At 41.2% G+C, this 24984-nt stretch overlaps 3 protein-coding genes across 10 annotated transcripts; 1 reads left to right on the top strand and 2 right to left on the bottom strand.

Moving 5' to 3' along the window:
• Positions 1-991: 991 nt before the first annotated feature.
• On the bottom strand, positions 992-10854 carry b4galnt1a (beta-1,4-N-acetyl-galactosaminyl transferase 1a). 3 transcript variants are annotated; one of them, XM_035522433.2, is made up of 12 exons: positions 10742-10854; positions 10337-10492; positions 9670-9890; positions 8644-8817; positions 8326-8432; positions 7874-7911; positions 7475-7655; positions 7145-7237; positions 6867-7054; positions 5296-5436; positions 2156-2393; positions 992-1955 (listed from the first exon to the last, which is right to left on the bottom strand). In XM_035522433.2, the coding sequence occupies exons 2-12, from the start codon at positions 10391-10393 to the stop codon at positions 1744-1746; spliced, it is 1650 nt and encodes a 549-aa protein (XP_035378326.1). In that variant the 5' UTR covers positions 10394-10492; positions 10742-10854; the 3' UTR covers positions 992-1743. The 3 variants fall into 3 exon arrangements, with proteins under 3 accessions (XP_035378326.1, XP_026884515.2, XP_081563084.1); XM_027028714.3 differs by lacking the exon at positions 10742-10854 and having other exon boundaries at positions 10205-10489; XM_081706958.1 differs by lacking the exons at positions 8326-8432; positions 8644-8817; positions 9670-9890; positions 10337-10492; positions 10742-10854 and adding an exon at positions 8269-8291.
• c1galt1la (core 1 synthase, glycoprotein-N-acetylgalactosamine 3-beta-galactosyltransferase 1, like a) lies at positions 10516-22432 on the top strand. 5 transcript variants are annotated; one of them, XM_027028708.3, is made up of 5 exons: positions 10516-10617; positions 17181-17271; positions 18397-18615; positions 19222-19886; positions 20660-22432. In XM_027028708.3, exons 3-5 carry the CDS (start codon positions 18420-18422, stop codon positions 21008-21010), a joined length of 1212 nt encoding a protein of 403 aa, XP_026884509.2. In that variant the 5' UTR covers positions 10516-10617; positions 17181-17271; positions 18397-18419; the 3' UTR covers positions 21011-22432. The 5 variants fall into 5 exon arrangements, with proteins under 5 accessions (XP_026884509.2, XP_026884510.2, XP_081563085.1 ...); XM_027028709.3 differs by having other exon boundaries at positions 10533-10617; positions 17186-17271; XM_081706959.1 differs by lacking the exon at positions 10516-10617 and adding an exon at positions 10690-10714.
• tac3a (tachykinin precursor 3a) lies at positions 22273-24468 on the bottom strand. Of its 2 annotated transcripts, none has more exons than XM_081706960.1 (7): positions 24318-24468; positions 23593-23707; positions 23402-23501; positions 23290-23319; positions 23141-23194; positions 22788-22857; positions 22273-22597 (listed from the first exon to the last, which is right to left on the bottom strand). In XM_081706960.1, the coding sequence occupies exons 2-7, from the start codon at positions 23692-23694 to the stop codon at positions 22579-22581; spliced, it is 375 nt and encodes a 124-aa protein (XP_081563086.1). In that variant the 5' UTR covers positions 23695-23707; positions 24318-24468; the 3' UTR covers positions 22273-22578. The 2 variants fall into 2 exon arrangements, with proteins under 2 accessions (XP_081563086.1, XP_026884514.1); XM_027028713.3 differs by having other exon boundaries at positions 23593-23719; positions 24318-24466.
• Positions 24469-24984: the final 516 nt, after the last annotated feature.

The following is a 24984-nucleotide window of genomic DNA, read 5'->3' as shown; positions in this document are numbered from 1 at the left end:
GGATGCTACTAAAGATGTTGGAGCAGGTGTGTTATATTAGGAGTGTGACTAATCTCACTTGGACAGGACTGATGATGTTAAATTCCTTAAAGTTGTTCAGAGTGGGGAGGAAAAAGTGTGTGATGTTGCCTTTGAGATCCAGTGCCGCGGAAAGTGTAGAATACGCCCGTGTTCCTTATTTTAATGTCATGACCGCAAGTTTTGGATCAGGTTCCGCTCTGCTGAATTAATGGTGATGTGCTGTGGTTCGTGCTGTCCGAGGGTGGACAGACTGAATGGCACATTGCCCTGTGCCACAGCTTGGTCTGATTACCTCATCATAAACCATCTTGATCAAAACCAAGCCACAAAATTAATTATTTTCCTGCTTGATGTTGGATGCCCATGTTTTTTTTTCCAGGGTGTATTTCAAAGAACTCTCTAGGCAGTGGATCCACTGGGTTTTCTTGTAGAGCTGAAAGAGTAGACTAATTAGCAGGACAGCTACCCCTGTTTCTCATGTTAGTTTCCGTACACGCAGTACCCCGGTTCAACTATAACACTACTGATTCTGTGGTGGCAATTCAGGGATTTTTATTCAGTGAAATAATTCTAAAAAAATATACTCATAAACTATTAGAAAAATACCACACCCAAAACAGCAAGTTGCATTTTTCCTGTAACGGTGATATGTTGATTTTGTTCATGTTTTACTGTAGTAATAAAGACATCCACATTTCTGGTTGATTGATAAATGAATACGTTTTGCTACCAACTGACTTCGATGTATTGGAAACATTTCTTGCAGAAAGACATGGTTCAATTTCTGTAAATGATATAGCCCTCCATAAATTGCTGCTATGCACTGAGTAGCAGTGGGAGGGAAACCTCTCCATATTCTGACAGAGGGGGGTGTTTGTGTTTGTGTGCGTCTATGCCACCATATTGGAATTACTGACATCACTAAATGTTTTCCAATCTGCATTTATGAAGGATGAAAGATGAGCATGAATAACAATATTCAGGTCAATGTAATTAATTTATGATCCCCATTTTCACTTGCTCACTTCATCTGTGTTACAGGATGTTTTAAGACAAATGCAAACATTGCACTGAAAAGTACTTTCAATGAACAATGATTTTCACTTTAAAATACACTTCAAGAGCAAGATGTCATGACATTTATCAATATAAATACATATTTGTCTATTTGCAAAAATGCAATAGGCAATATTATGCCTAACCTAAAAAAACAGTGCAGTTTGAAAGCTACTAAAAGGCAGCAGGCAATTTGATCAGTAAAACAGTCACAAAGCCTTTGGGCTGGCCAAGAAGGTAAACCTCTACTCTGATGTCTTACTGCCATCTTCTGGTTGATGTTGAACATTGCCACTTTACAAAAATAACGAATGGGAAACCTATATTTAAGAATAAAATTTAAAAATATGAACAAATACATACAAAAAAAAAAATTAGAAAATATAACTGTCAAAACCACAAACTTATTACACCCAAAACAGTGCCATGTCTTTGTGACTGACCCACTGATGTTTTTTCTTTTATTAATGTTCCACAACAAAAATCCACATTGACAATGTGTAACTCAAATACAAGTGGAATTTGTAGATTCATACTTCTTTCTGAAAACATGACACAGATAAGGTTCATGGGTGTCTTCGCATCATTAGTATCAAATATGAGGCAATGCCTTCAGGTAGGCCAGGGAGTCACAGCAAATATTGAACTTGTATCCTTACACATCACTTAGGATCCTGAGGTTATACATTTGAAGTGGTTCTTGAAGTAATACAGAGTATTTTGGATGTTTGACTTGTCATGGTAGCGAAACTTGGAATAGGCTTTATCACTGCTGGACTGTCCAAATGGCAACATCCCTTTTATCTTCGAGGCATGATTGATCACAATGTCATCACAGGAGCCCACGTGGAGAGAGCCAAGACCGTCAACAAAAAATTCTAGAGTGGGAGGAGACATGCAGTCAAAAGTTGAACAAGCACTCTAAAAAAACCCCCAAAAGTCTCTAAGCCATCGATCGGAGTACTATTCACTCACTAGATCCACCTCATACCAAAATTAAAAGCTACACAAGAGTTTCATATTTTATATACAAATATATTTTAAAAAATGACTTTTCATTCCACATCAAACTGCTCACCTAGGTGGCCAACCCGTTTCAGGCGAGGGTCGAAGCCTACTTGTCGCACCTTGTCAGTGTGAGCCATGAAGAAGTTAATGCACGCGTCCACAACAACACAGTTGGGAAAGCCCTCGAGAACATGATGGAAACCCTTCCTCATGTGCAAGCAGTCTCCTTCTTCTCCACCGTCTTCTGTGGAGATGGTGTGTCGATAGGTGGTAGTGTAGCCTGTCACCTCCCTCACTGCCCCGCCCACCTGTGCACACACGCGCGCGCACACACACACACACACACACACACACACACACAATGTTTTTGTTTTGTGAAGGAGTGCAGATGTTTTCTTTTTTAATACAGAATTCCAGGTACTACAAAACCTATCAACAAGTAACAAAAAATAAATCAAAACAACTAGTCTCACAATCACCATCACAGATTGATATACATGATTAAGTCTTGGGCTCAGGCTTACGTACATGAAAAACCATCAAATCTATTGTGCTGAATCTGGAACATTTAACAAACTCCTAGCACTTATGTTCCGACATCTGCGATCTTTCGCCTCCTCCCCTTACGGAATCTTACACCCCTTCTCCTCTGTTCCCCCGAAGAGGCACTGCAACCGTACAACACCACTCGGGGGGGAACGTTTTGGAGGGACGTAAAAAAAAAAGAAAAAAAGTCACAGTTCTTTCTAGGAGTTTCCCCTCACGCTGTCCTGAGTACAGCGAGCACAGGGTAAATGAACTTTGGATGCTGCACTGTCTAGTATCAACAGCTTCGACAGACACACCTTTATTTATCTAAGGGTGAAAAAGTCCAACCGTGGAGCTGAAGCAAAGAAAAAATTTTATTAAGTCAATAAATTGCTCAGTATGACCGTACCGCATGAAATCACCAATTTGGAGCCCTTACCACAACCAACATCTAGAATATTCTATGCAAATAGATGGTTTGCACCATTGTTGGAGGAAGAGAGACTCTAGGAAATGTCTAGGAAGCACCCTACATTTTTAAAGAAATAGGACATTACGGACAGAGGTCCTTCATCAGCTGTGCAAGCAAAGTGATGTTGAATTAGTAGCAAGACCAACAAGTTTGTATAGTAGAAGATGATGTTTAAATTACAACATTCCTTCCATGGGGTTATAAAGTTCCCAGAGTGTAGATCAGTTATTTTTCTTTGAATTTCCCCAATTTCATTGCTGCCATAGCAACAACTGGCAATGCAAATAGATGTCACATTAACGCAGTGTCCATTAGTATTAAAATGCCTTGCCACTGGAAACGACATATCCTCAATTCTGATGGTCTGAAGGTGTTCAACACACTCGTTCTTGGTTTCTCCAATATAAAGCCGATTACATCTCTTGCTAGTAATACAGTAGACAACTCCCACAGTGATTCATGAGGAGGAATGGGGGATGACAACTGATCGTATTGTGCCAGTTATTTTAGTGGACGTGTTAATATATTTACATGTAGCACATATGGAGCGGTTGCAGGCTACGGTACCACAGCCATTATTTGAATGATCATTTATCTCACTCTTGACGAGCATGTCTTTGATGTTTTTGTCTTGTATGTAGATCAGTGGAGGATCCTTAAAAAGGGACGTGATCTCTGCATCATTTGGAAATATATATATCCCCCCCACTCACCCTTCCTGGTGGTCTCATTTTCCTTCAAGTTTGGGTCACCAACCAGAGGCCTGGGATCTTGAGGGTCCTGTGTAGTATCTTAGCTGTTCCCAGGACTGCACTCTTCTGGACGGAAATCTCGGATGTTTATTTTTTCCCGGGATCTGCTGTAGCCACTCTTACAGTTTCGGGGTCACTGCCCCTAGTGCTCAGATGATCACGGGAATCACAGGAACCTCTGTTGCCTTCCACATCTTTTCCAGTTCTTCTCTCAGTTGGTATTTCAAGCTTTTTGTGTTCTTTGGTCCTGATGTTGCCATCACTTGGGATTTGCCACATCTGTCACTATGGCCCTCTTCTCTTTGTCCATTACTACTATGTCAGGTTGGCTAGTCGTTACCATTTTGTCCGTCTGGATCTGGAAATCTCACAGGATCTCAGCTTGGTCATTCTCCACTACCTTTGACCTCAGAATTTGCAGCCCATACTCGGCACAAATGTTTCTGCATTCTAGAAGCACACAGATGTTTTTGTATACTTATACTTCTGTATACACACAGTACCAATCAAATGTTTGGTCACACTTGATCCTTGTTAACTTTTGATGTTTTTTACAATTTAGAACAAAACAGTGAAGGTATCAAAACCATGAAATAACACAGAAGTGATAATGCTGTGGTAAAAATGAGTATTGTCTCTCTTAGATTCTTCAAAGTCACCGTCCTTTACTGTGAAAACAGATCTGCAGTCTTGGTGTTCTCTTAACCAACTTCCTGAGGTGCCATCTCGGTCAAAAAGTTCACACATTCAAAGTTCTGAATGAGAACTATTTGCTGAGGGTGCATTTCAAATGTAGGGTTTTAATAAATAAATAAATAAACAAATAAATAAATATTTGTATGTAGGCTCCTCACTCTTTATAATTATCTCAAACAAATTTAAGCCTGAAGTATTACATTAAAATGCCTTTTTTGACTGCAAACCCCCCCCCCCCCACATTCTTTCAGGTTGTCCAAACATTTGACTGGTACTGTATATAAATATATAAATCCAAAGAAGATTCCAGATGAGTAACTGCAGTAATTATTCTTCAGAATTATTTGATGTGAAAATGTCTACCATCATGTACACAAACTAATATGCCACATTAAGTATGATCTTATTGCTGACTACAATAGCCATTGCATCATCACATAATTCAGATAAGTCTTTCTCTAGCCTTTCCCAAGCACATATGCAAATTAAAAATTCAAATGATTACTAGAATTTCCTGTACAGGGAGATGACAATTGCGCACAGTGCAACATACAGACTCCATCAATTATGCAAGGCTAGTCACAGCAGATTTACATGCTGCTAATGAAGTGTTAGCTACATATTTTGTTTGCTACTTTGCTTATGTGGAATGCATGCAAATTTAAAAAAAATGACTCCAGAAAACCCTATAGAGGAGCTGAGTGTTCCTTTGTCCAGGTGTTCAGGGTGTAATAGGGGAATAGGTTGTGGTGTTGCTCCCACCAGGTCTAACGTGGTTCTCTCCAAAACATCCACCATCTTCTCCAGCTTCGTGTTGGAGGTGAAGATGAAGTCATCGTCCACCCATAGCAAATACTTCGTGCCGACCTGAGAGACCGCGAGATTTCGACCAGCAAACCAGCCCTGGAACAAATGAAATCGCTTTAGGTTAAAATTATAGCAACTGCAAGAGCCAGTTGACAAGAAGCAAAAGGGCAGAAGACCTGAAATGCATAGGCCAAACGTGTGTGTCCAGCACCGAAACACTGGTATAATGTATGATTATGATCACTAAAATGCTTTCAACCGTTACTATAAAATCTGCACAAATTGGGTTAAAACATTTAAGTGAAAGTCATGAACTACATGGTACTTCTGCTCATGCATGCATAGTGCATTGCCCAAAGAGTAATGCCTCCCGGCCTTTTTAACAGTCACACACACGCTGCAACAAAAAATGCAGCAAACAACACTGTCACTTTCTTCAGGGAGCAAGTTCTAGAACCTCTGAGTGGCTTGCTTAACAGCGCGCACGCACACACACACAATGGGGTATCAGCATGCAGGGATAGTTCATATCAGGCCCCTTGTGCAATAGGAAGGTGCTGTTGGTGTGCAACAGTAAATGCATCTCCACTTATGTAATCAATTATTTATCTTGCATTGCAGGATTTTATGGCATACACATACAGTACACGTTAAAAATCAGGTCTTGGTCCTAATCAGAACCCCTTCCAGTTTGTCTACAGAGCTATAAATTAATTAAGCAATTAATTAGATGCAATTCATTCATTAATTCATAAGTGGATGATGCTGTTTTAATTCTACAACTTCACTTCAGATGTAAACTGTACCACAACGAATAAAACACTACCTCAAGATAGTCATTTTGAGAGGTCCTATCTATACAGATGCACATGCATCACAGAGAAATCACAACATGGCAGCTACGTTTAGCACAATCATGTAATGAGACATTGTGGTGGGAAAAAAAAACACTTATGGAATTTATTATATATGCACGCACACATGCACACACCTCTGCTTCTTCACCAACCACATGCTGCCTTGCTCATTCATCATTAGCCTCTGGTCTCTAACAAACTTCAGTAGTTCACTGAACTTCTGCTTCTGAAAATGTAGTGTCTTAGCTAATGTCTCCTGCAATTATTTGATTATGCAACAACTGCTTTTTGTAAAACATAGCAAAACCATTTGTTTACAAAGTCTATTATTAGATTGATCAAATAAGAGACCATGAGACCATGAAAACTGCCATTTTCTTCCTAGTATAAGGGTGTGTAATTTGACATCATAAACATACGTGTGGCCAATGTCAAGCCTCTTCGGTTTAATTCTCCTTTCACATCCTGTTAGGTTAGATTACATTAACATTTGTTTAGATTTCCAAAAGGTGCATGGACTGTTCCAGTACTTAGAATATGAAAAAGGATAACTGGAGTCCTTCAAAAGTGGAACTTTCTCCCTTAGAAAATACAAAAGGTTAACAGTGTGGGTGAACTTTAGCCTTCAACTATTTCTAGGATTATACTGGACGCCAGCCAGTCTCCTACCTTTCCAAACGGCATGATGTAATGTTCTATGTGGGACCCGGTTACAGGCTCAGGGTGCTCGCTGTCGTCAGCTATAACAATGGTGACTGTGGGGTAAAACTGTCGAATGCTGCTAATCAAATCCTGAAGCTTGTCGTAACGCAGAAATGTCTTTGTAGCAATAGTGACAAGGGCACTAATGTTGTACTCTGTGAAATGAGGAGATGGACACAAATTAACACAGTTTAATTAGGAGTTTTGGGATCTTTTCTTGATCATTAATCCGTAATGCAAGTTACCTCCTCTGGGTCCGGGATCATACAGCTTAGGCCTGATCTGATGTCGGATTTTAATGGTGAAAGCTGCCTGGAAGCCAACAGTCCCAAATTGGACTGAGAAAAACAACAGTAGTACATTTAGTCGTTCATTTTAATAAAGAATCATCACACAACCACTTCCTCATGGGTAACGATCATAGCAGCGACTGATTTTTACTCTTCCCGTCAAATGAAGATTGTGGTTACAATGTCCAATCTTAAAACGTATTCACCATGCCAGTAGGATTTATATTTTAAACTGCTGTTGGTGTGATTCAACAGGCAGAGCCATGCATGAAATGTCAAACACACCCACGTCTGCAGTGTTGGGGTGGAAGAGTTCATTAGTGTAGGTGACAAACTGCAGCTGCCGATTTAGCGCAGACAACAGTCTGCTAGAGACGTTAAGGTGCATTTCTCCTTCCCCACGCACCACAACTTCCTTCACCGTAGCCACAACATCAAAGGTCCCCATGCTAGCTGTTAAATTCACCTGCAACAAACAGTGCAAGACAACATAGGTTTGTCTGTCAGCTACACATTAGAGTGGTCAAGAAGGACACGACGTATCCAATAATTTACAACAAAACATTATCCTCCTTCAAATTTTGAAGTTTTAACAGATTTAATTCAATGTAAAGGAGATAAATGTAAAATAAACAAACAACATTTAAAAAAAAAAAAAAAAAGTGTAGCAATGGAAAAACTTACTGAATAAAGTCTTCTAGCCTTTTGTCTTAGGCCCAATCCTTAGAACAAGAAAATTTGGCACAAGAAAACGAACATTAAAAACACCTATGCAGCCTTGCACACAAAAATTCATAATCACACTCAGTCAGCATTCACAAAAACATTTTTAACTACAATCAAGACAACAATACAGAAGAAATAACAAGTGGTGTTAAAAAAAACCCCACCCTACTATGTTTCTAAACATTAACTGTAAGTCCAGGTAAGACCTGACTACACTCTGCTCTATGGGAAACTAGTTATAAGAATGTGGGAGTGCTAGAAATACTCAGAATGCACGAAGAAGAAGTGAGAGAATGCCGACCTTGTGAAGCAGAGAATGTTGTTATGCAAAAACAAAGGCAGATTGCACTTACATTTAAGGGAGTTAACAGCCAACTTTGTATGCACTCAACCTTCTGCAATGCTCTTACCAGGGATCAGGACAGACTTTTTAGGTGGGACTTCCACACCCTGGGTAGGGTACTGTAGAGGGCTGTTGGCTTCTGCCACTATAAGGATGTCTGCTGCTGAGCGAGACCTACAACGAGTATGACAAACACCATTCTCACCAAGTCCAGATGTTTGTTTGCTCAGACAAGTTTCCCTTCCTTTTTGTTGGCTGTCCTTTCACTTTGTAGCCACAAAATTTAAAACATAGCAATGCAAATAATGAGACTCAAGTCAAACTTGATCCAAAAAAAAATGTATGTGGTACCCTCGATCCCCTTTTAGACGTGGAGTGCCCTCACCTCCTGAGGAAGCTCTGGAACTCCTGTTCCCGCCGCTGGCTCATATCAGGCTCAGAGGCGCCATTGGCAGAGCCCAAATTTTGAGCAGCTACTCCAGAAAACAGTAGGTTCCCAAAAGGCACATCAACATGCCATGCGTCACCTTCACACACACATCCATTTTTGGCAGTAGATCTGTACAGAATTAAAGAGATTGGTCCAATGGCAGAGCAAAAAAACCTAAACAAAGCTAATACAAAGCTAAACAAAGGATTATTATAGGCAGATGCTACCAAGGGAAATAAACTTGAGAGGCAATAATTATACAAGCTACATCAAAGAATATGAATGAATGATTCCTGTTATATAATATCATACAACCCACAGATACCCAGAATGCAGTATAGATTTTTGAAGGATGACGCAGCATGCTGAAACAGTGTGACCAGGGTCACATCCAATCAGGCTCCAGGAATTAAGAGCTACATTCAAGGCATTCCACTGTAACACTCAATGTTACCATTTCTGTTTTATTGTTTTTTTTAATGTATTTATTGGGTACAGTATTACATGTCTGATCAAGGGTATCAGTGCTGAGAAGAGAGAATGTTTTATATTTACATTAACTGGAGATTTATGTTTAGGGTAACTGACTATTTATACAACATTGCAGCTTTTGTTTTACAATAACAACACTGAACTTTTATCAACAATTAAAGTATAGCTACATCGCATCCATGCTGTTCCCATTTCAGTTCACATTGTGGGAGCGTTCTCCATCCCGACGTAGACCGCGTGGCAACATTTTTTTAAATACGCTGCTTAGGGAGACATGCACCACCTTGTACAGTTTGTCTCACAAAATATTTATTCAACGTGTATTTAAAGAGGCCATTTTGCTGGAGCCCAATCCAATTTTCACATCACGAGCCTGAAATTCTAGTTTCCCAGGGTATCATGCCCAGTATAATTAACTTCTCAGCATTTGCAGGGATATTATGTAACCAGACTTATTCACTGGTCTGGAGTCTCTCGGTCCTTACTCACCCTGCTCCAGTCTGCTTGAGGTGATAAGGAATACTGCCGTTATAGCTGTTCAGGTTCTGAAGGCTAGTCTTAAGGAGTTTCTCCTTGATGGACACTATAACATTTTGTATGTCACCCACAGCTGAACCTCTCGGAGTCCATTGGCGAAAGAGAAGAGCTACCAGTATTAATGATATCACAAGTCCCACCAGTACTTTCTTCTTCTGAGCACGCATGGTAACCTGTGGACCACAGAGCGCAAATGAAAAAAAGAAGAAGAAGAAGAAAAAAAAAAAAGAGGACCGTTTTCATATAGCACAAGTGAGCACAAGTAAAGTTGTTACGCAGCCTACATGTGGTAAAACCACGCTTTAGTTTTCGTTTATTAAAGTAGTATGCAACTCGTAATTTTGTTTGTGAGTGGGTGGCTAAGCGTACACATTAAAAATTAATTACAGATACAGTTTACGTTTTCGTCTTTCCTGCATATTTTGGAGATAGTCATACTAAGTGCCGGGGACTTCTAAGTCTCTTAAAACGTTAAGGTTTCATTTACCTTTGCAATGTTTTTCCCAATGCAAGGAAAAAACTGCGGAAATAAAGTGGCAGCAGCCCCACGACACTTCTACTAGCCGCGTTTACGATCTGAACAGCCCAATAAAACCCGAGGACTGGCAAGCGCTCGAACCTCTTCACCGTCGGTCCAGCGTCCAGCTTGTTCTCTGCGTCCCGCACACACGTTCATAAGGAGAAAATACAATTCATCCGTGTAGCAAAACTCTTCTACCCTCAGACTCGTTTGGTTTCGTCATGTGATAGCCTTCAGTTTTTGTTCATGACTTCACTGGAAAGCGTTAGACAGAAAAAACGAATAGGCGTGGCAAACAGATGGTAGTCGCAAAAACCGCTTCATTTGAAAAAACACCCCAATAAAAAAGACGCGTCCGGGTATTCATCATCTTACATTTCGTGAGTGCATATTTCATTGCTCAAAGTATCAAATAACCCATTGTTTATGTTGTTTCAGCTAATAACCTACGATTATCTGTTTGGACTTCCTGAAAAGGTGATCCATAATGTTTAACCGACCTACCTTTTGAATTAAAGTGAAGCTGTCATGCTATCCTTGACTGTAATAGGATTTTGAACGATCAGTTCATTTTTGAGATGATACTTTATGTTTGCGATTAGAAATCCGAGTTGTAGGGGCTGGATGAAGAATCTTTAAACTGTGGGGCTATATCCTGATTGTACTGGGAAACTCCCCAACGCCTCGGTATACGAAAACTGACATCTTGTGGTTTTAAAATTTTATGACAAACTCGTTTAATCTGCTCCAGATTAATAATACCACGTTATTTATGTAGGCGTGCAGTCCGATATGAACAAATATAATTATAACATAACTCAGTTATTATTTTTGTCAGTAAATATGTGTATTTATCAATATTATCGTCAAAGTGAATATGCCTGGAAAGCTACAATTAACTAGTGCAGTGCAAGAGAATGATATTTAAGTGATCAGTGTATATAGGAAGAAGTTTTGAAGAAAAAAGAACGTGTGTGGGGGATCAGATGAAAGAACTTCAGAATCACAGTGCGTGACTGACTTTAGCAGAAGAGGAAAGGAAAAGGAGTTTATTGTTTTTTTTAATACAGGAAATTGTAGTGCCGACTGAGAGAGGGTGTGTGGGTCCTCTACCAGAGAACTGGGAGCCTGGGAGTCCTGTGTAGTATTTTAGCTATTCCCAGGACTGCAGTCTCCTGTACCAAGATCTCGGATGTTGTTCCTGGAATCTGTTGGAGCCATTCTCCAAATTTGGGCATTACCACAGGAACCACAGTTGCCTTTTCTATCTCTTCCTTCAGCCCTCGGTATTTCTCTGGCTTCTCATGTTCCTTTTTCCTGATGTTGCCATCACTCTGGATTGCCACATCTGTCACTCTTCTGCTGTACCACTACTATGGCCGGTTGGTTAGCCATTACCATCTTGACTGTCTGTATCTGGAAGTCCCACAAGATCTTAGGATTTTCCACCTCCTTCGGGGGTGTATCCCACTTAGACCTTGGAACTTCCGGCACGTACTCGGCACAGATGTTTCTGTGCACTATGCCAGCCACTTGGATATGGTGATCCATGCCCCCCCCTTATTCCATGTACACCAATTTCTTGTATTCTGCTGTTATGTGCTGGATTTCTCAAGGGCATCATTGCACAGCCTGCATCTGGGATCCTGCCTGGTGTGGTAGATCCCAGCCTCTACTCGTGTTTAGTGCTTATTCCTGTGCTGTCTTCCATACTGTGCAGCAGTTTTCCTCCCATGATTGTCCCTTCCAAGTCACTAAGCACTTTGTCACTTCCTGAATAGTGGCCCTCCTGCTCACAGAGCTTCTTGGTTTTCATGCCAAGACCTTGACCTTAATACCTGATGGCATAAAAGGATTGTTCTTACTGGAAGTAGAGCCATCTACACTGGCTCATGGGAGAACATGTTTATTCTCCTGTCTTCTACTTCTCATGTGTATCTCTTCAGGCATGCAGCCAGAGCTTTCTTTGCTTGGCAGTGTCCAAGGTAAGTAAACTTGTACTTTTCATGGTAGCTGGCTGACTTCTCTTTATCTTGGCCTCCAACCTCCTTCTCCAGCCTTGATGATGGTGTTCAACCTGTTGCCAAGTATCACTGTTGCTCTGGCACATTTCAGCTTGTTGGTTTCTGTGATGGTCACAGCTTTGTGCATGGACTCATTGGAGCTTAGTTCCCAAGTTTGGGTGTGGGGATGATGATATCTGCTCTCTGTCCTGGCATCCTGGCATCCCTATGCTGTAGCATATGTGCTGTACCACATCAATCTCAGGTTGTAATAGCAGTAATAGTTAGTCTAGATTTTGAAGCATAGTTCTCACACTGGGGTTGCTTGCATAGTAGTATTCTAACAGTCCTCTGTTCTCCACTCTTGTCTGTGAGTGTCTTGAATTTGTTCCGGTAGCCCACTATTCATCAGATTGCCCTGATCCGCCAACATCTGTCGCAGACCTCGTTGACCCACGCGATGTCCGAGCCAGTATGACTCTCTTATCCTCATATCTCATTGTTAATGAGGCAGGCAGGTAGCGTTAAGGACCTTGCGTAAGGGACCACACTGGAGATGCCCTGGTCAGGATTGTAACCCCAGACCTCCTGGGGTTCAGGCCCATGCAGAACAGCAGTAGGGACAGGGCCCCTCCTTGGTAAATCCTGTACTTTATAGTGACTCGTACTATTGGCTTGAAGTTGGCCTCTAGGGTCTTCCATAGCCCCAAGGCTCTTAGTTCTTTATCAAGGCTCTTAGAGTTCTGTTGTTGTTATACCGCCTCAAGCATTCCAGGATTCATTTGTGGGACACTGAATCATAGGTTTTCTTTTAATCAATGCAGGTGGTGCACAGCTTGGTCTTTATCCACCAGAACCTGGTGTTTAGCTTTTCTGGTGTTCTTGCCAATGCCTTTATGTGCCCCGCTCATGTATTGAGTCATGTGCCTACTCATCTTAGCTGAAATAATGCCTGACAGGAGCTTTCGTGTTGTACAGAGGCAAGTTATTGGCTGGTAGTTGGATGGAACTGCCTTCAGGATAAGGACTATCTGGCCTTCAGTTAACCATTCTGGGTGGGTTTCATCCATTAGCAGCTGGTTCATTTTGTGGTGCCAGGTGTTCATGGAGTACAGTCAGCTTCTTCGGCCAGCAGGAGTGGACCATGTCAGAGTATGGAGCTGTACAGCTCTTCATACAAGAGACCCTTTCTTGAACATCTGCTAGCATGATGGTTACTGGGTTCTATTAAGGGCTGCTGCAGTGGTATGATCTCTGGTTCAACAACCACTGGTCTTTGTTGTTGGGTGAGTCAGAGGTGCTAAAAAGCATGTACACTTTTTTCATGAGTGTATATATAGATGGCATAGCAGATGAGCAATCAGAAATATGTAAGTGACATGGCAAGTGCATGTTCAGACATGATGATAGAATATGTAGTATCAAAAATATAATCTGCCACTAGTTCAAACCATATTTGAAAAAGCCTTTCAGCTATATCCTCCTGACTACCAGAAAAAAAAAATGCCTCCAAATTAATTTTTTTCAAACTTCCCCAATTGTTCGGAAGGCAATGAGCATGTTAAAAATGTTAAAAATATAATATGTCCACTACAGTGGACATCTGAACATGCTACCTATGAAACTAAATCATAATCATAGTAAATCAATCCCAAAGAAAATACCAAGTTGTCATAGGATTTATGATCAAAACTACTAACAGCTGAGATACACTAGAAAAGAGTTACATATAGATTATGTCTAGTGTTTGCATTTTGATGTTATGGAGTTATGTTTATGGAGTATGAAATTTCAAAAAGCAATTCCCTTTCTTTGAAACACAGAGGAAGATCTTGCACTTTGTACACATCATACATTTTGATGTTGCAACCAGACCTGCGACACCTTGATGCTTGTGCTTCATCCACCATCTGTGGGAGATGGATGGCCCCATAGTGTCTCAGAGCTGCATTTCGCTGAGGTTTCCACTTTTGACGTAGGGGAGTGTAGTCATCTTCACTCTTGCTGGAGATTCCTACTTGGACCTGAGTAATTATCTGCTCACCAAGGAGCAATTTGAATTCAAGGAACTTCAGTGGTTTCTTTCCCAGAACTTGGCAGACAGTCTTATACTGAAGCCATGAATTGGTGATTGCCAAATCAAAAAAAGTGGAAAATTGTACGCACTGTCCATTTCCAAGTGCGAGTGGCCATCCTATAGAGACTTAGGATCCTGTTGGCCATGTCCACACCACCCGTGTTTTTGTTGTACTCAGCAATTGCCACTGGTCTTGACACCTGGACATACCTTTTCTATTTCTTAGACCATCTATTGCATCTGTTGTCCTGTGGCTCAATGCCATAGGCAGAGGATGCCATGACCACTGGTTTGTTGTCAAACCACTTGATGACAGCAAGTTCAGGATCTCGCCTGACCACCATCTCGGATGCCCCTCTTCCTTTCTTTTTGATGGCCTGATCCCCTATAATGTTGCACTCCTTTGGAATTCTGTTCTTCATGAGAGTTCCTGTACCTCCCAAGCCTTTCTCCATCATGGTATCCAGAAGATTGACAGTTCTAAAGAACCTGTCAAAGAACAGGTAGGTTCCTCTGGCAACAGTCTCTGCCAAATGAAGGACAGCTTGTTCTCCAATGCCCAATCCCTCTGTGACTCTAAAGGTGGTCTTACCTTGGTAAACCACAAAATCTAAGACCACCTTCAATCAAGACAAACACCTTCAATCCAGTGGGGTATGGTTTGCCCGGTACATACTGGCGAATTGGGCAGCGACCAGTAAATGGAATCATTTATTCATCAATGGACAATTTTCCTGTTCTAAGCTGATTTAGACATCCTTGCCTCACTTTGTTCAGAAGGGGCCTGACCTTCCACAAGAGGTCTCTGCTTTTGTCCTCATCTGAAATATCAAGGTCACTGACAATCCCTTCCTTCTCAGTTGAAAATACAGAGAACAAAATGTAGGTAACAAGTACAAATGTCCACTGTGGAGTACATTTTTTTAAACACTCTCCTATCATCATAATATATTGTTATATTACTTTAGAAAATGGTTTCAAGTGTTCTTAGGAGATTTATATAAAACATGACAACATTTCAAGACAAAGTTTGCTCAATGATAATTAATAAGCACTTACTTTTCTTCCTTCATAAAAGCAGCTTGTGCTGATGGATGCCATTTTATTGGAAGAGGAAGAGGAAGTTGCCAAAACCCCCACAACATTGGTATCATTTAAAAGTTCTGAATTTCCTCTTTAAAGAACAAAAGAAGGGAGCTCAGTAGTATGTTTGGTGTGGGAGATATTTAAGTCTAAATATGTACTCTAGAGGACAAAATTGAACTGCTGGTAGTCAGGAAGATATAAAAATAGACATGATAACATGACAGAGGATAGATCTTTAATATGGCTGGAAATAAGATGATGCTTATCTACCTTAAATGTGGAAGACTTGAAAGGGTATGATAACCTTCCATATGCACAGTTTATTATCATAAAGTATCTACAACATGTTATGATAAACCGGTTTAAGTAATACTTCAAAGGAATTGTTTATTACTGCATTATCGAATAGGTCTACTGTAGGTTTTGATGAGTTTAAATGACTACATCGTATTCATAAACAACATTAAAGAGAGTTCAGAAAATCAACCGCATTACTGGGTGAGTAATTGGGTAGTCAGATGTACAAGGATCCTCCGTTAACTGTACATTTTTCCTTGAACGTTCAACCTTTTTTTACCACTACATTCACTGTGAAAGAAACTTCGGTTATCCAACGTTTAATCCAGATCTTTAGAACGATTCAGAGCTTCAGAAAGCAGGGCTTTGCATCGCCTGTTTCCCATCTTGCGGATGTAAGCATCCTCGAGTAGGAGGGGTTTCGCCGAGGAGAGACCTGTGATTCCTCCAATTAAAGCGCTCAGTAGGCGAGAGGAGGATGCCGGCGGTGATGTGCGGAGGTTCACGTCTGCGCTTCGCCGCACAAGCAGGCTACACAAAGAAGGCCTCGCAATTGCGCACAAACATAAACCTGTAATCTGTCTCTGAAGCGGAGCATCATACGAGCAAATGCGCTTTTTAGTGAACGATATTAGGCGCAAACGTTTTCAGAAAAATCGCGTCTTTTGCTGGAGTTTTATCTGCGTTATCGGACTCTAGCAATTCGTTTGGTTGCAGTCGTACTGCGCTTTCGCCATGGGAATCACCTGGGCTTTGAGATAGATAGCTAAACAAGAAGACCAAGCACGGGTGCTAAAGCTTAAAATCATGGTGCAGAAAACAGCTGCTCACAGGAGTCGGAAAACGGCCGACAGGAGACGTCAGAAGGTCGGTGCATTTGTAGAAATTCCCATGTCTCTCCCCAGATCTAGCGGCTAGCATTACACAAAACCACATAATCTTACTTCTTCTAATCTTAAGTCTTTTTCTGTGATACAAATGCCATGTTTATAGTTCAGTTTTTAACTCATATTTTCATACAGTCTTATTATAATCACTGTTTCTTTGAAATTTCTAATCCTTAATTTGGAGCATTTATTTGGAACATTCCTCAATTTGGATAATAATTTAGGCTACACTTAGTCACTTACAAGTTTACATCCTAACCTTTGCATCCAGTGAGAGATCCTAATTTTATATTTATTATTATTATTATTATTATTAAGTTCAAGATATATAGCAGCTTTCACAGACACAAGGTTGCTTTACAATGACAAAGATGGAGAAGAGAAAAAACATTTAACACAAACAACTCAATAATGAACAACTATGGATAAGAAGAGAAGTTGGGGAAAAGTGTTGGGAAAAGAGGTGTGTTTGTTTGTTTTAAGTTGGGATTTGAGGGTGGAGCGTGAGGAGGAGACATGGAGAGATTGAGGTAAAATGTTCCATAGTTTTGGGGCCATGGCACTAAAGGATCTGCCCTTTCTGTTTTGTCCAGATTAGTCTACTGACCAAATACGGTCTAACAATGTGACTACAAGACAAGAAGCAGAAGGTGTCAGTCTGGAAATATTTGCCAGTCACCCAAGGTAACAAGATTAAACTTCTCCTTCTTGCATTCCTAATGCTTTGGTTTAGTCACCTTTTTTCCAGGCTCCTCGGACTGTAACACGTCCCTAATATTTGGATTGCCACAAGACGGCATTACAAGAGAGAGAACGTGCTGCACTGTTCTGACTGTGGTATCCGCGTTCCCCATGGCTTGTCCTTTCTGGGAGATCTGTGTGTGCAGACTGTCAATTCTGTCTCTGATGCACTGCTTCTCATGACACACAATGTAAAAACCCTGCATAACGTTGGCTGTAAACACTGGCTGAATGTTGGCTGGAAGGCCCCTTGCTAAGTTTCATGTCGGCACTGCCTCAATGGTCCTTGTGAAGGAGATATCTAAGCATGACCCATTGTGTGATAGATTCATATTTATGAATCATCACAACTGAAACAGAACCCCAAAACTAAGAAAAATACCTTTCAGTGCAATTTGTGACACTTTTAATACTACTATTTATAATATTAAAAATAATGAATTTCTATTCCTGTGTTGTATTTTTCTTTACCCTTCTTGTAAGTGTGCACCTGGTGAATGAATGTAAATTTGATTGGAAGGGATTTAATGGCATCTTTGCTTCATCTCCTTATTGATATCAGTCTGGAAATGGTCCATCTACAAAGCAATAGAGCTTCTGTTTCTAAATATGCTGCATTTGCAACCTAAAGGTATCAAATGAAAAGTTTTGCATTTTCACTGTTTGGTGCACCTGCAGTGTTTTTGAAACTCACAAGTACCTTGCAGATCTGACTACTTATACAAGGGACAGAGCAAAGGAAATGAATGTGCAAAACCTTTCCAGCCATGTTATGCAATACATCCTTCATACCACACGCTGTGCTAGAGAGGACTGTTGCATAACTGCCTATTGAACTTATTTTCTTTTTTAATATACTGTAAGACCTTAAACTGGAGATTAATGAGTAATGCAACAGTAATGAAATCGGATTACTTTGATAAAATAATACTCTGAAAATAGTTTTTGAACAAATAATCTGACACCTATACTGGGACGCATATTAAAAGTAACCCTCCCAAACCTGGATGTTGATCTGACATGTGCAGTTGCTAGCAAAATGTCTCTTAATTTATTTCTACCTCACAGCTGTTCAGTGACTGGAGGTCATCATGAAGGCTGTGAATTCCAGGTCTACTTTCTATCTGGGCTTCCTGGTGGGCTCGTGTACTCTCTACTTCTTCCTGAAGCTGACGAGGTTCGAGCAAAGCTTCAGCCAGTGGCGTGGAGGCCAGCATGATGTGCGTACAACTCCCACAGAGCAGACCCAGAACAACAAGAACAACCACCTCAACTGGAATAAGGAAGGTGCAGCTCACCTCAACCTCAGTCAGCCTCATTAGACGTGCATCAATTCTGCCCTCTAGTGGGCTGTGCGTCTATTTGAAAATACAGAAGTGTGGCATCACTGGAGATATGCAACTCCCAGTCCCCAAGGGTCACATGTTTTCCAACGTCTGTTTGCATAGCAGTCAGGAGTGACAAAGGGGCCAACCAGATACATCAGTCATTTGATCAACTACAAGGGATTACAAAATCCAGATCCGGATTGGATTTGAGGTCTAGGTTTGAATACCGCTCGTGTAGCATGACAGAAAAAAGTGATACAGGCTATGATTGAAGTAGTTCACGGATACATTTTGGGAATAAAAGTATTTATATTACCAAATATGTTTAGTCTTTTAGTAATTTGATAAGGTATGTAATTTGATTTAGTCATTTAAGAATAAATGTTCGTAGTTTGCAGGACACTAAGACTTGAATAACCCTAACAGCTTCATCCACAAAAATAAATTACACAGCAATGAAATGACTAGAGAGGGGACTATGCCTTATGGATTCTAGTCTTTGCTAAAAAAAAATGATTTAAATCTGCATTTCAATGAGTGTTTTTTTTTTTTTTTCCCCCCATAGGTGAGGACAGCCAGTTGGCAGATGAGCTCTATAAAAAGGTTCGGATCCTGTGCTGGGTCATGACGGGACCCAGCAACCTGCAGTCGAAGGCCCGCCACGTTAGGGCGACGTGGAGCCGCCACTGCAACACTGTGCTGTTCATGAGCTCCGAGGAAGACCGTGGCTTCCCCACTGTGGGCCTTGGCACAGGCGAGGGGCGTGAACAGCTGTACCGCAAGACCATTCGTGCCTTTCACTACGCCCTGAAGAACCATGGCGAGGATGCCGACTGGTTCCTCAAGGCCGACGACGACACGTTTGTGGTGGTGGACAACCTGCGGTGGCTGCTGGCCAACCACTCTGCCGGAGAGCCCATCTACTATGGCAAGCGCTTCAAGCCGTACGCCAAGCAGGGTTACATGAGCGGAGGCGCGGGCTACGTGCTCAGCAAGGAGGCATTGCGTAGGTTCGTGGAGGGCTTCAGAACCAAGGTGTGCACCCACACCACCTCGGTGGAGGACCTGGCCATGGGCCAGTGCTTGGAGAAGATGGGCGTGCTGGCGGGAGACTCCAGAGACACGCTGCACCGTGAAACCTTTCACCCATTCGTCCCCGAGCACCATCTTACTGGAAGGTTCTCCAAGACCTTTTGGTACTGGAACTACTGCTATTATCCTATCACTGAGGTTCGTGTTCAACTAAGCGTTTGAAATCTGTGCTAATGAAAGTGTCTGTTGGGCTTCCAGAAAATTCAATATCCTTGCAGTTTCTTAAGTTATTGCTTTACGCTCATGGGAAATAAGCTCAGGATGCCTTGGCCCGAGGCGCTCATCAGTGGCATGTGTGTGAATGTACCACAGCACGTGCTCCAAGTGTGAAATGAGGCCTGGACAAAAATACACTTGCTGCAGTGTTATTACCCCAGTGACATTATTCAGGGCAGTGTGCAATTCCTGAAGCTTGTGGCAATTGTTCATGCGGGATCAATAACTGTGCCCAAGAAATGTTCTGAATCCATGTCTCAGATATCACCTTTTGTTGAAAAGGCACTTTCTCTCTGTGTTTAATGAATGATGTCCAAACAAGAGAAAAAATGATACCAAAGAGTCCTCGAATAATTCCCTGAGAAGCAGACAATGGCTGTTTTGTAGTTGTAGTGATTTTGGTCATTTTCTGTGTAATGCTTTTGTCCACTACGTGATACTGAAACAATTAGGAGCACTTTACTCCTTGCAACAGAAAAAAATAAAAATCTAAACTGAAAAATAAAAAAAGCATCATCATTCTGAACGGGAAAGAATTAATTTTGTGTTTACAAATCTTGTTTGGTTATTATGGGAACTTTGATCAGCTTTTGCAGTCCTTTATTTTGCTATGCATTAATGTATGCAACAGTGGAAATGATGATGATGATTATGATTTTGTTTTGAACTCTCATCTCATTGCCACTTGTCCACAGGGCCCACAGTGCTGTTCCGATCTAGCCGTGTCTTTCCATTATGTGGACCCCGAGCTCATGTACGTTCTGGAGTACTACGCCTACCACCTGCGGCCCTACGGTTACCGGCACCGTTACCAGCCCCCGCGCCCGCCAGCCCTCGGCATGGCTGCCCCGACCGAGAAGCCGCTGCTGGCTACCGCGAAAGTGACTCGGGCGGCGGCAGGAGCAGAAAAGCCAGGCGGAGCCGGCAGCACGCAGGCGAGCGAGGCCAGGTCTGATGCGCGGGCCAGGACGGAGACGTCCCCTCCCTCGGAGCCCAGCAGTACCACTCTTGGACAGGAAAGCCAAGGACAGCCTGCCAGAGACTAGTGCGATTTCTATTTTATGTAGAAGAAAACGAAATGCTTGCATGGACAAAGGATAGGTACTGAAATTGGCAGAACGTCTGAGACTGAGTTTGTTACGTGTTGTCTGCGGTTCATGCCACCTCATGGGCTCTGCATGTCACTCTACTCCGCATCGCTTGCTGAGGGAGCAGCGCTAGTCCTGAGGCTGAGTGTGCTGCGTTACCGTACACTGTAACATAAGATTTACAGCAAATGCCTGGAATTTTCTGTAGATATGATGATACGATGGAAACAAGCTAAATATTTTCTAAGTAAAAAGAAAATTCCACGTCAACAGTGTTTTAATAAAACTGAAATTAGGTTTTCATTTTCCTTTTTTCCTAAAATTTCACTTTGTTCTCTGGACAACGTAAACAAGCCCTCTCTTTCACTCTTTGTTTCGGTGCTCATATGTACAGTGGAAATGTACGTTATTTTAATTTATGTATTTTTCACACTAACCAAGCCCTCTGTACTGAACTTGTGGCTGAGAGTTGATACACTCTGTGTTTTCATGTTGGTTGCTTGCTTGCTTGTTTGTGTGCATGTAATTTTTGTTTGTGCATATGACTGGTGCAACAATATTAGTCATCACATTAATCACCAAAGATTTATACTTGGGTTTATAGAGGGCTGATCAAAGATTAACAGATATTTCAGTGTTGCTGTGTGGTGGGAATAATTGCCATTGATAACAGAGGTTTTGCACTTTTTCCCTATTCAAATGATAAAATGTCTTTTCTGTGACGTTGATGATTTATTATAATTGGCAGTACAGAAATTAGAATGTCAGTGTTCATTTTGCAATACAGTACTGCCTCAAACTTAGTAATTCTACATATTCATGTAATTGAAAGGAACAGTAAGTAATGCTTTTTCTGTCTTTCGTTGATTTGGTGTGCTGTTTGTCCTGACTTGGTCCTGGCGGCAGGCTGTGCTTCCACTGCACAGCCTCAGCCACACCTGCTGTCAGGTAAAGGTGGATTCTGTTCTATTTACACACACCAGACAGCTGTACTGAATGGAGATAAGTGACATCTTAATAGTGTTCTTTGTAAATTCAGTGTATGGAACTGGCGCTGTGCTTTAAAATGAAGGAAAAGGAACATTGTCAGTAGCTGCTTACACATAATTTTGTTCATCGCTCATGCTGTCAGAAGATAAAATGCACTTAACAGTGTTCTTGGTGTTTTATCAGGTACTGCTAAATTGTTTGAATGCTCTGCATACAAGTTGAAGAAAAAATCAATTAAATATGTTTATTTACAAATTCTTTTTTTTTGTTTACATTAAAAAGCAAAAGTAACTTGTAAATAAATTCAGATTCCATTGCGGAGAAGGTAGCTGAAGGTTTGTCTAACTGGTGTGTACAATCTGTCTTTAATAATTAAACAAATCAAAATAATCTTTTTTGATAAATTGAGTATGAATAATTGCGTTGAATGTTTTTGTTGTAATAAGTCTGAACGTTTCTACACCAAAGTGCTTAAATGAAAAGGAGTTGTCTTGTCAGAACCGTACAGGTGATCCAAAGAGCAAGAAGTAACATTTCTATAAGCCACGACGAAATCTGAAATGAAACAGCGTGTATCAGTGTCTGTGAAAGAAAATGGTTTTGTTGCTGGATAAATGTACGTTTCTATTAATCTGTCTCTGTAAACCGCATGACGTCTGTGCTACTGTTTAGTCACAAAGCATATTAATGTCAGTGATTGGTCAAATCTTTAGTATCTTTAGTGTTCAGGATATCCAGTACTAACCTCAGTCTGCATTTGTTAAAGAATATGCCTCTCGTGTCTGGGTAATCTTTCCTCCACGGGCGCCCCGTGTCTGTAAATACAATACATCTGAGTTCATGCAACATTAGTGGAGAGCGTACAGCCTCTTGTTAAAGAAAGCAGTGAAGCACATATTGGAATATTTACGCTTAGGCGTTATCCTCGGCAGAACATAAGACAGTTTAGTTTTTTGGGAGTAGAGATGATTTGCTTCCGAGAGAACACAACTCTTGATTTCACGAGATGATTTGCTTCCGAGAGAACACAACTCTTGATTTCACTGCTTGCCTGTGCAGTTATTGGTCTCGCGTGCGAACGCTGCAGTCTGCACTCACCAGCATCGCTGCTCCGTCGACCCATGAGTCCAACGAAGATGTCATGCATTTCTCCTGGAACGATGGATAATACGCAAAATTAGCACACGTCTGTGATTTCTCTGACTTCTGAGGTATACCGAGTGTAAATCACAGGATGATGGTCTTACTTTTACGCGGAGACTGCATGTCATCGGCATCTGGAAACAAGCAGCACGTTGAAACATTAAGCAGCCTTAACGAAGACAGTTTGTGATGATATGAATGCTCGACAGAACTCACCAGCGCTTCTCCGCCCCATTAAACCGACGAAACTGTCATAATCTATATCATTATATCTTTTGAGCAAGTTGCGAACCGAGAGTCGAAGACTTGGGTTCACCTGCGCGACAGAAAGCTGCGTCTTAGTCATGTAGCGCGCCAAACATCGCTGAAGGGACGGACGGGCCTGCTTACTTAAATAAATCACTTACGTCTGGAGCCGATCTTTGCGCTCCTCGGTCTTCACAGCTGGACTGACTGAGTCGGGGCTCCAACACAAGAATCAAAATCACACAAAGTAATCCTCGGTACATCTTCGCAGGCAGTCTGCGGAAAATACTGCAGGTAGATTGCAGGTAGGCAAGCGGTTACTCGGGTGGCTCCTGAAAAAAAGGCACTAGACCGAACCGATCAGCCCAATTAACTAAACTTAAATCAACTAATCACCCACGAATGTGCATGAATGCGTAAAATAATGTACATGAACACCTTCGCCGAAAATTAAGAGCAGTTATTATACCATAACTATTATAAAAATACAATTATTAATAATATAAAAACCTAATTATCACAAAAACTGTTGGTGTGTGATCTGTTGCTAATAGATGGTTTCAGCATTGCGTAGGCTGTTGCAGTAAATGTTTAAAATGCACAGATTTGATATGATTTTAAACTTTGATATTAAATTGCAATTTAAATCTTGGGTGCTAAATTGTAGCATTTTCCACTTTGAAACATTTTAGGGAGTACCACTAATGACAGGCAGTCTACAGCTTACGAAACTCAACAAACCTCTCAATGCGTTATTGAGCATTATTGAGTCTAAAATCCAGCAGGCCCACATAATATAGTAAATAATAATATGCCATTGTAACGCATTATAAAACATGCTTTAACATACTTATATTCCCCTATTTTAAACAGGTAGCGTACTTACCTGAGCTGATGAAATCCGTATGTTCTCCAGGCGCACGGAGGACTTACAGTTCTCCTTTGACCGACTTTCAGAGAAGAGAGGGACAGGGATTTTCTCTCGATGTGTCGTTAAATGATAGCAACATCTGCGTAAGTCCAATCAGACGTCGCTATGTAGGTGTGGTTTAAGGCTATATATCCTCTCCGTCTGAGATGACCACGCAGAGTGAGATCCTGACATCATACGTGCAAAGCATTCCATAAAAGGAGAAATCATGCCGCGTGCTTTGGAAGCTATGTCGTCACTTTTCAATAACTTGAAAAAAGTTCCTTTTACAATCCATCTCTTGTTTGTTTAAGAATGTATTGAAAATACTGTACTGGGTCTCTAGGCAAACCTTCGCTTGAATGAAAATCCCAAACATGTAAAGCTGATGATAGATGAGTAAGTAGAGCACTTAGTGACGACACAACAGTCACTGGTTTATGCCCTGTAGATGACTTCAGCAATCAACAAGAAAGGCATTTACCCCCAAGGTTCTTCACGAAGACAGCCTGGCAGCCAGTCAATAAAAGTCAATGTAAAAATAAGTGTCAGGCACAGACAACATGACCGGTTGTTTGCCTTGGGTGAATCAAATGAGCACTCGTAGTTTTGAAATTTTCCTTTGCTTGGTATAATTTCCTGA

The sequence above is a fragment of the Electrophorus electricus genome, chromosome 24 (assembly GCF_041902795.1).
Source record: "Electrophorus electricus isolate QZ-2024a chromosome 24, ASM4190279v1, whole genome shotgun sequence".
Taxonomy (NCBI): Eukaryota; Metazoa; Chordata; class Actinopteri; order Gymnotiformes; family Gymnotidae; genus Electrophorus; species Electrophorus electricus.
The sequence above is the reverse complement of the archived record's forward strand: the minus strand, read 5'-3'. Positions and strand labels throughout refer to the sequence as shown.

Excerpts from the sequence above, each read along its gene's own strand:
- b4galnt1a (XM_035522433.2), bottom strand. The coding sequence starts at position 10,393 with ATGAACGTGTGTGCGGGACGCAGAGAACAAGCTGGACGCTGGACCGAC. Across the intron at positions 8,433-8,643 it reads TTCCAGAGCTTCCTCAGGAG|GTCTCGCTCAGCAGCAGACA; the intron begins GTGAGGGCACTC and ends TACTCGTTGTAG. Across the intron at positions 5,437-6,866 it reads ACATCATGCCGTTTGGAAAG|GGCTGGTTTGCTGGTCGAAA; the intron begins GTAGGAGACTGG and ends CATTTGTTCCAG.
- c1galt1la (XM_027028708.3), top strand. The coding sequence starts at position 18,420 with ATGAAGGCTGTGAATTCCAGGTCTACTTTCTATCTGGGCTTCCTGGTG. Across the intron at positions 18,616-19,221 it reads CCTCAACTGGAATAAGGAAG|GTGAGGACAGCCAGTTGGCA; the intron begins GTGCAGCTCACC and ends TTCCCCCCATAG. Across the intron at positions 19,887-20,659 it reads GCTATTATCCTATCACTGAG|GGCCCACAGTGCTGTTCCGA; the intron begins GTTCGTGTTCAA and ends ACTTGTCCACAG.
- tac3a (XM_081706960.1), bottom strand. The coding sequence starts at position 23,694 with ATGTACCGAGGATTACTTTGTGTGATTTTGATTCTTGTGTTGGAGCCC. Across the intron at positions 23,320-23,401 it reads AATGGGGCGGAGAAGCGCTG|ATGCCGATGACATGCAGTCT; the intron begins GTGAGTTCTGTC and ends GCTTGTTTCCAG. Across the intron at positions 23,195-23,289 it reads CATGCAGTCTCCGCGTAAAA|GAGAAATGCATGACATCTTC; the intron begins GTAAGACCATCA and ends CCATCGTTCCAG.